This window comes from Lissotriton helveticus, chromosome 5_1 (assembly GCF_964261635.1).
Source record: "Lissotriton helveticus chromosome 5_1, aLisHel1.1, whole genome shotgun sequence".
In the NCBI taxonomy this organism is placed as follows: Eukaryota; Metazoa; Chordata; class Amphibia; order Caudata; family Salamandridae; genus Lissotriton; species Lissotriton helveticus.
In genome coordinates this window covers 220,548,691-220,563,198 of record NC_136065.1, presented here as the reverse complement: position 1 = coordinate 220,563,198, position 14,508 = coordinate 220,548,691, and the positions used below count along the sequence as shown (strand labels likewise).

The 14,508-nt window shown below is 46.4% G+C and overlaps 1 protein-coding gene across 3 annotated transcripts in view; it reads right to left on the bottom strand.

The window, feature by feature from the left end:
* Positions 1-14,508, bottom strand: part of DPP7 (dipeptidyl peptidase 7) — a 1,731,842-nt gene that overhangs the window by 1,032,066 nt on the left and 685,268 nt on the right. For all 3 annotated transcript variants that reach the window (XM_078642039.1, XM_078642041.1, XM_078642042.1), the window contains exon 6: positions 13,777-13,943. In XM_078642039.1, coding sequence (XP_078498165.1) covers positions 13,777-13,943 — 167 coding nt within the window. The remainder of the gene's footprint in view (positions 1-13,776; positions 13,944-14,508) is intronic.

Genomic DNA, 14,508 nt, shown 5'->3' with positions numbered 1-14,508 from the left:
GCCTGGCAATTGTTCTCGTCGTGTTCTGGCGAGAGGCACAGGTTACAGACCCTGTGATGGTCAGTGTGTGGGAATTTGGCTCCACACTGGGGGCATTTTTTGAACAGAGTCCTTTCCATGAGCTGTAGGCCTTGACGGTGTCGATCGGCCAAGCGGCCCGCATCGACGACCGGAATTGAGCAGATGAGATGAGCGTCGAAAATCATGCGATCGAAAGCAATACCGTAGATGCGCGTTGAGAAAGTTGGAAAAAAAAGGTTTCGAACTGGAGCGCAAAAGTTACATCCGAACCCAATGGCAGAAAAAAACATTTGAAGGATGGAGAGGATGCCCATACGCACTATTGTCCAAGGGAGGAGTCACCTATCTCGTGACTACAAAAGACTTCCTCCAAGACAACAACAAGGTGCAAGCATCCGAGCCCAACACCAGATGGCGATCTAATGCAAAGTGTACTATCTGCAGCTCATATGCCTCGAACATATATCTACAAGACACCAAGTGTTTACTGAACCTCCTTAAGGATATCACTGTGGACGAAACAACAATTCTGGTGAGCTTCGACATTGAAAGCCTTTATACCAGTATCCCTCAGGATGACACTTTGGAAGTGTTTAGGAAATCTCTGAATGAGGCGGATTGGGATTTCAAAACACCTAAACACTTCATCCTTGAGTGTGCTACGCTGGCGCTAAAAGGAAACTACTTTGAGTTTGAGGGAGACATGTACCTCCAAATCGGCGGCATTTCAATGGGCAGGACCTTCGCCCCTAGTATGGCAGGGTTGTATGACTTTGAGAAGAAGAATATCCTAGGTAATGCCAACCCTTTCTCCTCACACGTGGTGTTTTGGAAGTGATACATCGATGAGGTCCTTGCCATCTGGCAAGGACCTATAAACATCTTAATGGATTTCATCTCTGGGATTAACACCTGCGATAGGAAACGGAGGGTCACCCACTCGCTGGACTCCAAGAGCATGGTGTTCCTGGACATTATAATCACCTAGGAAAATGAAAGCCTGGAGACAAGGACATACCACAAACCAACTGCTAAAAACAACTATCTCAAATGAGAGCTTTCACCCTAGGGCTCTAAGGGAAAATGTGCCCTACGGCCAATATCTCAGACTGTGGTGTAATGGAAATTTGCCTAGCCCTTCGTGCCGGTAAGTTTCAATTCTATTAAAGGACTCGGAGGCGAGGATTATGCCTTCTTCCTTCGCTCAACACCAAACAATTACATTTGCCTTGAACACTTGGGAAAAAACAAAGTCTTATTAGTCCTTCATCAGTATCCGCACTCCTGCCAGCTCCCATCATGCCCCGCTGCTGCTTCCTCTTTCTTTGCGCGAAGCACATGTTCCAGCATTCTCATGCATCCGGTTTGGCAGCTTCATTTCCTGCAAAAACCGCAGTGTCAGAGGCAGAACTTCAACCAGCACTAAAATGCCACATAGAGAAAACAGTTCAAAGCATCAACAGCCATAAACAAGCAGAAAAATGCATGAATGAGTTACTTACATTCCGTACGGGGAGGGTACACTTCTTGGAAGTCATTGGGAGGGATAATTGGGAGGGATAATCCTCGCCTCAGAGTCCTTAATAGAATTGAAACTTATCGGCAGGAAGGGCTAGGCAAATTTTCATTCTATGGCAGGACCGGAGGCTTCGGATTATGTCAGTTCAAAGCATGTCGACAACTAGCCGTGCCACATCTAGCACTGGTTTGAAATAAAACCTCTTAAAAGTGGAGTCTGAGGACCAATCGTCCGCTCGCATCAGATCCTTCAATCTGGCCCCAAGGGCGAATGCTTTAGAGGCCATCGCCCCTCTCGCTGAATGAGCACCAAATTGCTTAGTATCAATCCCCGCCTCCTGCATCACCCAACGCACCCACCTGGCGATAGTTGGGGATGAAACAGCCTTGTACGGTTTACGTAGGGCAATGAGAAGTTGTCTTTCGCCCGGCAGGTGGGTATCATCAGTCATATCCTCATAAGCACGGAGGCACTGTACCACACACAGTTTAGGGGAATCCGGAAAAGCCGGTTACGAGATAACCCTAGTGTTGGACTTAGTCCGTCTACTCACCGTGAAGGACACCCCCTCCGGGGATAAAACTCTGGCCGAAATGTCTAGTGCTCATACATCCGAGACTCGCCTGCAGGAAACCAGACATAACAGCATTGCCAATTTGGCAGTGAGCTCCTACCGGGAAAGAAACCTATTCACCTGCCAAGACAGAAACAAGTTCAAAACCCTGTTCACGTCCCAAAGGACAGATTAGCGTGGTTCCGGAGGCAGCGAGAGGCTGATCCCTCTCAGAAGCCTGCACACCAAAGGGTACTCCCCAATCGGGGAACCCTGCACCAGAGCATGACCAGCCGAGATTGCGGATCGGAAAGTGTTGATTGACCGGTAGGCTAGGCCATCTTCCGCCAAACTGGCCAGAAAATTAAGCATGTGGACTACATCTGTCCCCACGGGATCAAAACTCAGTCGCACACACCAACGACGCCATCTATGCCAGGCTGACCGGTATCTCATGGTTGTGCCATTGGCCCATGCCTTGGATAGCAAGTCCTCTGCCTTTCCCAAAAGGCCTGGGAGCGTCCAGCGACGCCGGAGATCCTCCAGGCCACCGGTGGGGAACCTTGTCTGGACTGAGCAGAATGTGAGCAGAGTGGGGGAGTTGGATTGGAAAATCACAAGAAAGTTCCAGAAGAACCGGAAACCAAACTTGAGACCTCCACCATGGTGATCAACACCACCTCTGTCAACTGACAACGCAGTAACGCTGACACCTGCGTTATCATTGAAAACGGGGGAAACGCATACCCCTGCTCGCCCGACCAATCCTGTAGGAAAGCATCCATCGCCTCCGCCAACGGATCCGGGCGCCAATTGAAGAACATCGGGAGTTGATGATCCAGGCGTGACGCAAACAGATCCACCGTGAAGGGACCCCACTTCTCTGCTAACAAGGAGAACATCTGAGGGTCCAGCTTCCACACACTGGCATCCAGAAGGTGCCGAGAGTGCCAATTGGCCACCTCGTTCTGCTGACCCGGCAAGTATTCCGCTGTGACCGATACCTGATGGTGCAGGCAAAAGTGGCAAAAATCCCTTGCAAGGTCCGCTAACATCTTGTATCTGGTACCCCCCAGATGGTTGATGTACCTGACCGCCGAGATGTTGTCCATCCGGAGGAGGACGCACAACTGCACTCTGTCCTTTGTCCAGCACTGAACCACAAAGTACCCCGCCAGCAACTCCAAGCAGTTGATGTGTAACAACTTCCAGTGTGTGGACCAGGCGTCACCTGTGGAAAAATCCCCGCACCTGGCTGCCCAGCCGGAACGACTGGCGTCTGATTCGATAATTATGTCTGGGGATGAACCAAAAATTGCACGGCCCGTCCAGGTCCCCATGTGCGTCAGCCACCAATGCATTTCGTCTCTCACTTCCTCCGACAACGGGATCAGTTGAGAGTACGTCAGGCCCTTCCTGAGGTGGTATGTCTTCAGACGTTGCATGGCCCGATAATGGAGAGGGCCTGGGAAAATGGCCTGAATTGAAGATGATAGAAGACCTACCAACCGAGCCAACTGGCGGAGCGATATCCGAGGTTTCGCCAGAGTCTGGCGTAGCTCGTGTCTGATCTTTGCCATTTTCCTGGCCGGAAGACTCAGAGTGGAAGACGCCGAGTCTATGTTGAAACCCAAAAAGGTTGCACACCGGATGGGAACCAAAAGGGACTTCTCATTGATAACAAAACCCAGTCCCTGAAGGAGATCGACTGCAACTTGTAGCTCGGACAATAGCCGCTCTGGACTCTGGTCCATAAACAACATGTCGTCCAGGTAAACGATCATCCTCATACCCTGAGCACTCAAAGCCTCCACCGCCGGCCGAAGCACCTTTGTGAAGCACCACGACGCCGAGGGGAGCTTGAAAGGAAGTGTGGTGAACTCGTAGACTCGACCATCCCACCTAAACTGGAGGAAACGCCGATGAGGGGAGAAAACTGGTACCGCTAGATAAGCATCTTTTAAGTCGACCCTGACCATCCAATCGGATGGACGCATCACGTCCCTCAGGAGTTGGATCCCCTCCATCTTGAAATGGCGGTACACCAGCCACTCGTTGAATTCCTTCAAGTTGATGAGTGGACGCCGGCCTCCGTCAACGTTGTCGACCAAGAAGAGATTACTGAGGAAACCCTTGGGATGCTCGCGAGCGCAACAAATCGCCCCTGTTCGGAGGAGGGCGGAAACCTCTTCGCGCACCAACTCTGCATCTCGCTGCGAGAAAGTAATGGGGCGGAGGCGATGTAGCTGACACAGACGGCCATGGAACTCCAGCTGGAAGCCCTGAACCGTCTACAGCACCTAAGCGTCGCTTGTAAGGGAAAACCAAGCCGGGAAGAACTGTGCCAAGCGCCCCCCTACCCGCAAACCCACTGAGGGCAGCACACTCACCTCTTCCAGCACCTTGTTGCTGGCCTTTCTGGCCCCTACACCCATGGAACCTCTGTCCTCTCGTTGGATAGAAATTGTTGAAGCGGGTGTTGTCTTGAAACTGATCGCGGCCGGAGCCTTGCCCCCGATCGGAGCTGTTGCCATGACCGAACAAGCAGCCCCTGCCACATCCGGCCCTCTCAAAAACCAGAGAAGCAAAAACCTTCTTAACCGCATGCGCGCTAGCGGTTTTCCCGCTGTGCGCTGGGTTTTTAAAAAACCCACGTTACATGACGAGCTCAGCGTACGACAGGCGTACCTCATGACGAGCTGAGCTCGTCATCAGCGTCGAAGGGGTTAATGTTGGATTGTGCCCTTTTAAGGGAAGTAAATGTGGCTACAAATTTGCACAACTCTTTGATGAATGGGTCTCGAACAGGCCCCCTTGTGCAGCTGCACCGGACTCGGAAGAGGCGAGGTAACCCAGATTAGGGTCGATCTTCATGAGGAGTGACCTCCTCCTGTCCGTTGAGAGGGCACAATTGGCATTGCCAAGAAAGACAATGGTCCGCTGGGCTAAGTTGGAAAGGACCTCCGGGGATATAAGATCCCCCGAGACCTTGGCCTCCTCGGTCATGTCCAGAATTTTGGTCATAGGCCCCACCGCGTCCAACAACTTGTCCTGGCATGTACGCCAGGACCGATCTATACCCTTCCGAGAGTCCTTCACAAACTTTGCTAAGAATGTGGCCATCTTCGGGTCAATATCCAGAGTCATGGCCACCTTTCCCTCTAAGGTGGGGCGAGGACACTCTGCCCTGAGACGGTTGCGGGCGTCTTTATCCACCGGCTTGTGCAGGCGGTGCGCAACGTACTGGGCTACCTTCTCCCCGGGCACCCAGTCCGAAGACCGGTGGTGGATGATATCGCCCGGGTCTAGCACGTTCGAAGGACCCACCGAGGAGGAACCTGGGATGGAAGCCACGATCGAGAGGAGCAGGCCTCTTCGTTCGTGTCTGGGGAGTCCCCATTCTCCTGTGGCTCTGGTGACATTGTCCGAGGGGTTGGAGGGGGAACATCCGCCAAGGGCAAAGGGTCGGGCTGGAGCCCCTCTGCGCCAAAAATGCGCTCTTAACCCTCGCGAAAGCTTCAGAGTTAACCCTCTCAGTGCAAGGCTTTTTATTGGGAGGGGACGAAGGGGAAGGCACAGGGACCGGGCCGGCGCGGGAATAAGGGCCGCCAACTTTGCGTACGCCTCATCCATCCGAGTCGTAAGAAGCTGTTCTAGGGGAATCCTGGCCTGATCTACAGCCCTATAAATAGAGTCATCGACCGCTTGGTAAAAATCCTCATCCCAAGTGGCGTAACTCAGAGAGTCCTCCTCTGCATACTGGCCCTGCTCCCCCTGCATCGTGAGGTAAATTAGGCTCTGCAGGTGTAAAAGCTGTGGCACAGAAGATTAACAAAGGACCCTCATGGGCACCAAATTGAAGCTGGGTGGGAGCCCAGGCAAATGTGGGGGCACACAATTCAAGGGACTAGCCCTGGGGACGCTGCAGCCCACTCAGTCACTGGGCACCACCGGGAAAAGCACCCCAGTGCACCAGACCGGTGCTTATTGTGACCCCGCAGTGTGTCTGAAATAGCAAGATACAGACCCACCTAGGGCGTTCAGGATCTCAGAAAATAATGAAAAATCAACCCCACAGGGTGTCAAGCCGGGTGGCAAGGGGCAAGACGAGCTATCTGTGCCAGCAAGCGAAAAAATGCTTTGAAAAAGCGTCCCTCACTCGCGCTGGGCACCGAGAGGAGCGTTCGCCCCCTAGCAGTAGGAGGACCACACCACGCTTCAACTGGGCTCGAAAATCGCGTGAGGAGCGCTGAAAGCGTCCAGAAAAAGCCAGGGGTAATCTGTAAAGAAGAATAGACCAGCGTTTATACTCTCAATAAGAAACGCTGCCACAACAAACCCCAAAACCCAGGAGAGACATAAAAAACACTTAACTTGCTGCTGAGCAGCAAAGAAAGAGGAAGAGGAAGCAGCAGCAGGGCATGATGGGAGCTGGCAGGAGTGCGGATACTGATGAAGGACTAATGATAAGACTTTGTTTTTTTCCCAAGTGTTCATGGGAAATGTAGTTGTTTGGTGTTATTTCTTGCTGCTGTGTGGAAAATAAAGAGCGCAGGAAGACAGCATAATCCGAAGCCTCTGGTCCTGCCATAGAAGTGCAGCAAAATCACTGACTATCGTACCCAAGCAGCGGACCTCACCATAAAACTATCCAAGAGAGGTTACCCGGATAGAATACTTAACACGTGCCAGAAACGTGCCGGAACCAACCTCGGGATGCCCTCCTTGAAGGCAGAGTACTTACAGCAAATGACATACCACTGACATGTGTCACAACATATAGCACGGTCTCCAACCAGGTGACACGTTCCATCAATAAACACTGGAGGAGTCTCCAGATGGGCAATCTACATTGGGAAAAAATGTTATTCTCCTTCAAAAAAGCAAGGAGTCTGAAAGACACACTGGTTAACACACGCCCTAGGAAAACAGAACAGGACAATATACCCAATGTACTAAATGCATCGGGCCTCCCTATCACAGCCCACTTTCCCTGTGGCAACTGCAGTGTGTGCCACCTTCCAACTGCAACAAAAACCCTAAACCTGGAAAACGGGAAAATCTGGACGCAACGGGTACACACGAATTGCAACACTACAGACATTGTTTATCCTAGAACATGCCCATGCTGCCTGCAATATGTAGGTATGACTGGAAGGAAGATCAAACAACGGATATGTGAGCATCGCAGCACCATCAGGTGTAAAAAAATGCCACCTAAACTCACTAAACACTTCCTCCAAGTCAATCACACCACAAATGACATGAAAGGGACAATAGAACAAATCAAAACCAGAGAACAGACCAAACAACGCCTCTTTGAAAAAGAGCAATGCTGGGTATACAGATTATCTACACACAAAAATGGGCTAAATGACAACATTCCGTGGAATTCTGTGCAACGGAGATAAGCTCAAATGGGCTTCATACTCTACGTGACACGATAACTTGAATTCCTTGAGGTCGCAACCATTATTGCATTGACTTAGTGTGGTACTCCTGAAATATTTGGGTAGGGAACACATCGCTGGAGCAGTTTCCAACCACAAAATATAATTTTTAGCAATCGTTTTTGTTAACATAGTGCTATATGTCCTTACGATCCACACTAACGCCTCGCTAATAGGTGAATTTTTTTAAAACAGCTTTCTCCCCATAAAATGTATAATAAGCTTGCAAACATGTAATATTCTAGCAGCATTTCTTGGTCTATTCTCTATCTATCGAGTATCTGCATTGAATGACAACTAACCACGCCCCTTTGACATCATCACGTAATCACGTGACCGCGTTACGCGTCACGTGTCAGTTAGTACAGCATCCCTCTTCTGGATTAAATACTGAGGCAACACGTACGCGGAGATCCTCGGGTCTCCGTGCAGGGCGTGCATCCAGGTTGAAGTGCGGGCGGCATGGCTTGACATAGTGAGTATAGACTTAACACGGGTGGGCTTCGCTTCACAACAATCTCACGTAACCAAGGTACGTGTTCATAAACTGCAATGTTATTATATGTTTTACATCCCCAGAGTGTGACTAGAGCCAGCGCACCTCCCCACGGTCTCCATGAGGCGTGACAGAAGCTAGTCTCTAGTAAGCCTGATTTTTCTCCCCCATATGTCTGACAGTCTTCTGATATTTGAATTAATAATGCACGCATATATTTTAATGCACGCGTTTATTTAAATAGCTCCTACCACAACACGCGCTAATTTTCAATGAGCATTTTGACACCCACACGCGAAACTAAGTCGGTTGTGGGTCTGATACTACGAACTGGGGTGGGTTTTCAATCCGTTTCAAGATGTCTTATTGTCGCCATTTCTTTGTGAATTCACAAGTGTACGTCGTGCATGGTATGTGTGCAGCACCGTACGTACTACGCGGAGACGTTCACAATAGAGCCACGAATGAGAGGAGTGTCATGATCAGCACACGTGAATGAGAATTGCGTGCGATTGTTCATTTATCTCACAGATTATTACCTTTCAAAGAAGGCTGAGAGGTTGCCATACTGTAAGTACACGGTGTGGTGTATGACTGACACAGAGTAGGGTGCACCTTAGCGTGTGCAAACCGCTCAGGTCATTGAGATAGGAACTGAAGAAAACCTAGTAATATCACATACAAGTTGAAACCTGTAGACCACCACGATTACTATCTTATATAGATACCGCAGGTCAATTTAATCTACCCTGGTTACTCAACTTGCTTTTAAACCTTGAGTTATTGCTCCATATTAAATTCTTTTGGAGTTAAATAAAGACAATTTTAACCTTACCATTTCACTCACTGGCACCACTGTTGTAAATAACCTGCTCCACTGTAATCACATGCTGAAGCACACCCAGGTGGCATTCGGCTACTCTGGTGGAACCCCAGTGATGAAGCATGTCACCAACTAGGTTGGTGAGTGAGGGATCTTTTAAAAAAGGAATGTATTTCCTTTTTTCCTTCCTTATTCTCTCTTTATCTCGTTGACATCCTATATCTTCGGGGTGTACTCCTTTATTTGTTTATAGTTCATATCCCAAGGGGACTTGGAGTATTCCCTTTGTAAAACCCTCTCTCTCTTTTTGTTAAAACACTGGTCCAGTTTTATCCCAAGATTCCTTACTGCTTGCTTGGGCACAGGAGTGGCACCTAGCTGAGGAGGCCACCAGTCATCTTCCCCGATATAAGGGTCTTTGCCAAACAGCATGATCTCAGTGTTATCTGCATTCAGCTGGAGAAAGTTCTCATTCATCCAGTCTGAGATGACTAATATGCATGAGGAGAAACGTTCTTTTTCCGCCACCAGGTCATGGCCCGGTGTAAACATTAGCTGGGTGTCGTCCGCTTATGAGATTATATGAGAGCCAAAGCGCTCTGCAATCCCAGCCAAAGGAGCCATGTAGATATTAAACAAGGTAGGGCTCAGACATGAGCCCTGTGGCACGGCCTTGTCCACGATTATCTTATGTGAAGAGTAGGGACCCAAGATGACAGTTTGACATCTGTCTGTCAACAAAAAAAACCATGCTACTTATTTCAGTTGCATTTCTCAAATGTGCAAACATTAAATAGATTGTTGTGAAAGTAATAAAGCCTCAGCAATCAATGTTTCCAACGGTGCTAGGGTGTTCACAGGTATTGGGTAACATTCTCAAGGATGCATTTAACCCATTCACCTTACAACAAGTGAGACAGTCTAGTACATGAGATACAGCGGAGAGTTTACCCTTATAATTATTATGTTTCTACTGCTTTTCAGGCTCAAAAAATGTCATGGTATAGGTTTTTTTGCCACCAAAAAGTTTCATAGTCAATAGTAGACCCAGAATTTTGATCACAACATATTTCTGCCAAACTGTCAAAGTCTGAATATTTCAGTGATGCAAACACCTGAAGATGATGATAAACTATTATCAGATAACATCTACTGGGGAGTCCCCCAACAGTTGCAAGGAGGTGCTGGTCCACGCAAAGACAGTCTAGCAATCTAATTAGTGACTGAACGAAAGTTTCTGGGATTGCGTGTATTGAACGGGAGATATTCCGAGGATCAACCCCCAAGGAAAACATACTGTGGTCCTCATTGTCAAACCACGTTGGACTTTACAATGGTTAGTCTGTCATTAACCCCCCTGGTGATCAATTTTAAAATCGAGTTTACCCTGTTGAGTGACCATGCATTGCAACATAGCATTTTTAACCTGAACAAGGAAAGACTGCAACCGTCACACTTACCAGAAGGCCAGTTAAGTACTGTCAATTTGAAACGGATAAATTGGTCCAACACAAATGATTATGAGTGGTTCTCTACAATGAAGGACACACTGATTGAGATAAGGAGTTCCTCAATGAACGCTATTCAAGGATGGTCTCTTTTTCTGTCAAAATTAAAATCAAAGATGAAGCCGCCTGTCATGAAACCTGGCCCCGATGGACCATGGAAAAAATAACAGAAAGAGCTACAAGACCTGCGAAGACACCTTAGAATAACTCAAAGGAAGCTACAGTCGGCAAATCATGGTCCAAGCCAATGGGCCAGTTTCAGGGCTCAAAGAAAAGAATATAAAAACATGATCTGGGAACATAAAAGGTCAACAAATGACAGCTTTTGGTTAAAACTAATCTACAGCCAAAACTACAGAATTCTAATATATTCTGGCAAACAATAAACCAGTTAATGAGACCTTGTAACGTCCTGAGTTCTAATGTGCAGGATTCGGAGTGGGCAGCATTTCTTGCATCTAAATTCTCGGACACTCTGGTAAAAACACAAAGCAGTGACCCATGCACTAAAAGTCAAAACAAACTGTGCCATGTAGAAGAAAAAGGGGGTAAATCGTTGTTCAGAGACCATAGTGATGTAATAAGCTCGGACCCTCCGAATAATCCATACACGGCGGAAGAAATAATTAAAAGAATCAAAAAAGGAAAAACAAGCAGGGCGCCAGGCCCGAATGGCATCCCACAAGCGGCGTACAAATATGCTCCCGAATTCTGGGGACCTTGCTTGGCGGAACTGTTCTCAGACGTACAAAACATGAACCAAGTACCAGAGAGCAGGAAAGGATCAATATTCACGCCGATTTACAAAGGTGGGGAAAGATCTTTAGCAAACAACTATCGTTTGATAGCATTGCAGGACATCGAGGCAAAATATTTAGCTTCTTTACTCTTGGATGATTTGGTCGCATGGTCAAGTGAGAAAGAACTGATCCCCATAAATCAAACTGGGTTCAGGAAGGGGATCGGAATGACAGCAAATATCCTATCCATAACTATGATCGCGGAGAAGTGCATGAGTAGAAAACAGGATCTGAATATGTGTTTTATTGATCTTCAGGCGGCCTTCGACAGTGTGGATCGTAATCTCCTGTGGGCGAAATTGAGATCATGGGCAATTCCTGAGTGTATCCTAAGGGGTTTGCTGCTATTTTATTCTGATACTTGGTCGCAAGTAAAAATGGGTGATGGAACACGACTGTCGAGAAAAGTTCCCACAACGATCGGCCTCAAACAGGGGTGTGTTCTTGCGCCACACTTACTTAACCTTTTCATCTCAGATCTCTCTGCGAAATTGAACCACTGCAATGCCCACCCACCAAAACATGGTCATTTACAGCTCACTCATTTGGCCTATGCAGACGACATTGTCCTCTTGAGCCTAACAAAGGTGGGGCTAACCAGATTAGCAACGGAACTGTCGGATTTCTTGTTGGCAAACAAGTTGGCATTAAACGTCTCAAAAACTAAAACCATGTTGATTACTAACCGCCGTGGATTGCATCATGATATATGGTTAAAAGGAAAACCACTAGAGAAAGTCTCAGCTTACAAATATTTGGGTTTTTATATAGATGACAAACTTAACCTAAAAGAACAGAAGAATTATCTGACCCAAAGAGCGGGTGCTCTGATATTTGGACTAAGTACCTTGGCAAAAAAATTGGAAGGGCCATCACTCAAACCCCTTCTAACCGTGATGGCAAATAAAATCCTCCCAACCCTGACCTATGCAAGTGTGGCAATGCACGGAAAGGACGCCGACCTACTAAACACCTTGACAACTAAAATATACAAAAAAGTATTACGACTCCCACGCACGACATCACCAGCTCAATTGTGACTTGAATTCGGACTAAAAAACGAAATACCGGGGAGACTATATTCTCATATTAAGGTGTGGTATCAGATCAAGCAAAAAGCAAGTAATAACAATCTGAATACCTCCTATGGCAAGAGTTTAAATCCCCAATTTTTTTTACAGCAAATCAATTTCTTATGCAAGCTTTGGAGACAACCTTCTCAAAAACCTTATGGGATAATAATCTGTCATTTGTTGTACTAAAACAGACCCTAAATAAAGTGGCCAAACTCTACTCGTTAATTTTGGACAAAGAAATTTTCTCCCATCGTTCGCACTCATGGGCTGTGATAAATGGCTATAAGACATTGACAGCTGCACAATACCTGGAAACAACTTACTCTATTTTTATTAAGAGGAAGCTGATGGCTTTGAGACTTGGAGACTTTCCGACACGAGCCAATGAACCTGCCTGGAAACTGCTTGATGATGTTTCTTGTCGACTGTGGTAGCCGTAAAGAGGATCTAATACGCATAATTTGTCACTGTAAGATGCTATCCAAGGAACGGTTACACCTAAAGGAAAGTTATCGGTCCATGAAACTACGAACATGTAGATCAGCCATTATTGGAAGCCTGGACACTACCGCTCCAAGAATACACTGCAAGCTGGTGAAGTTCTTGCAGGCATTTGAGAAACATATAAAAACAACATGAACAATTAATGCTTTGAATTTTTTAACATTAGGTCTTTTTATCAATCATTTTAGTGATACATTTATAAATTTTATATCTGTTGTGTGACATTCATCAAATTGTTATGGTTTTAATTAACTAAGCAATAAAGTTTAAATAAATTTCAGTGATGCAAATCAGTTAGCTGGCAAAAAGGACATTGTTCCACACTGTGTGACGCTGCCAGACAGATATGCAGAGTCCAGAGGTTCTTTCCAGCTTCTTTCTATCCACAAGGTATCTCAAAGAATCATGTTTAAGTCCGGCTGTATCATATACAAGAGTCTACAAAACATAGGGCCTCAGTTCATCAATCAGTTGGTCTCCAAATACAAGCCCATTCGCAATCTTAGATCCATCAATAAAGACTTGCTGGTTGTTCCCTCTTACAGGAGAAAGCGTCAGGGCGGCAGCTGTTTCCATTACTTAGCTGCTGTCCTATGGAACTCCCTTCCACTTTCCCTTCGGCTCAGCCCAGACTTTCTAACTTTTAGACGTTCTTATAAAACTTGGCTGTTCAGACAGGCTTATTTTCAGTAAGTTGTTGTGTTAGGTTCCTACTTCAACAGCGCCATGAAGCCCACGGGCGTACGTGCGCTTTACAAAAAAAACCTAACATAACATAACAAGGTGGACACATCTTGAACAGTGACAGCATCTTTGTAAAAACATGAAAACCAGTATTCATAGTAAGTCTAGAAGATACTTCGAAGATGGATACAATTGAGTAATTCTATGGTGAAATCTACTATTTCTAATAGCTGTTCATCCACTTTACATAGCAAATGCTGTACAAATCTAGTAAAATATATCCAAGAAATGGGGATAAGCCAACTGATCAACTGCAAGTACCCAGCTTTAGCAAATCATTACCTTTACTGGGTTCGCTGGAAAATGTCCCATAAAGTCTGTTGAATATGGGTAATTCATCACCGCTATCATGGTCAACGCATATCTAAGGAATTCATATAGTCGATGAATATTTTCCCTGGACTCAAGTCTCTCACATGTGCACATTTTATAACTGATAGCACTATAGTCTGCAACAGAAAAGAAAAGTTTTGGTTATGAAAATAGAATAATACAAATATGTAACAGTATCATGTTTAATTATGCCATTTCCAAAAAGTATGGATAAAATACTCTAATTACATGATGCTACTGTATCCTTTTAAATATTTACCACTACTCGCAGATCCCTTTTTATCTCAATAACACAGTCTATCTAGTTCCTTGTTTCGTCTCCACAGCAATAATGCATAATTATGTTTTCTTAGTTCCAACAAGCCCATCTAACAAAAAGAGAAAATAATGATCGACACATTGTGTGGGAGCTTCACCTTGAGATACTTCAAGGAGTCAGGTTTACTTTAGGTCCTCGCAGTGCTTAATGTGTGCTTGTTGTAGCTGGTGATTAACCCAGGCACATATTTCTCAAGACGGACGCTTTTGTACATCTACGCTAGTGTTTGCTTTAAGTGGCGAATGGAAGAAAGGTCTATAAATGTTATCTTCTTGAGGGAAAGCAAAACCGAGTAAGGGGGGGGGGCGTGGCCAACCAAACATGGCACTGGACGAGAGCTACTGAAGCTAGGCAGCAACGTC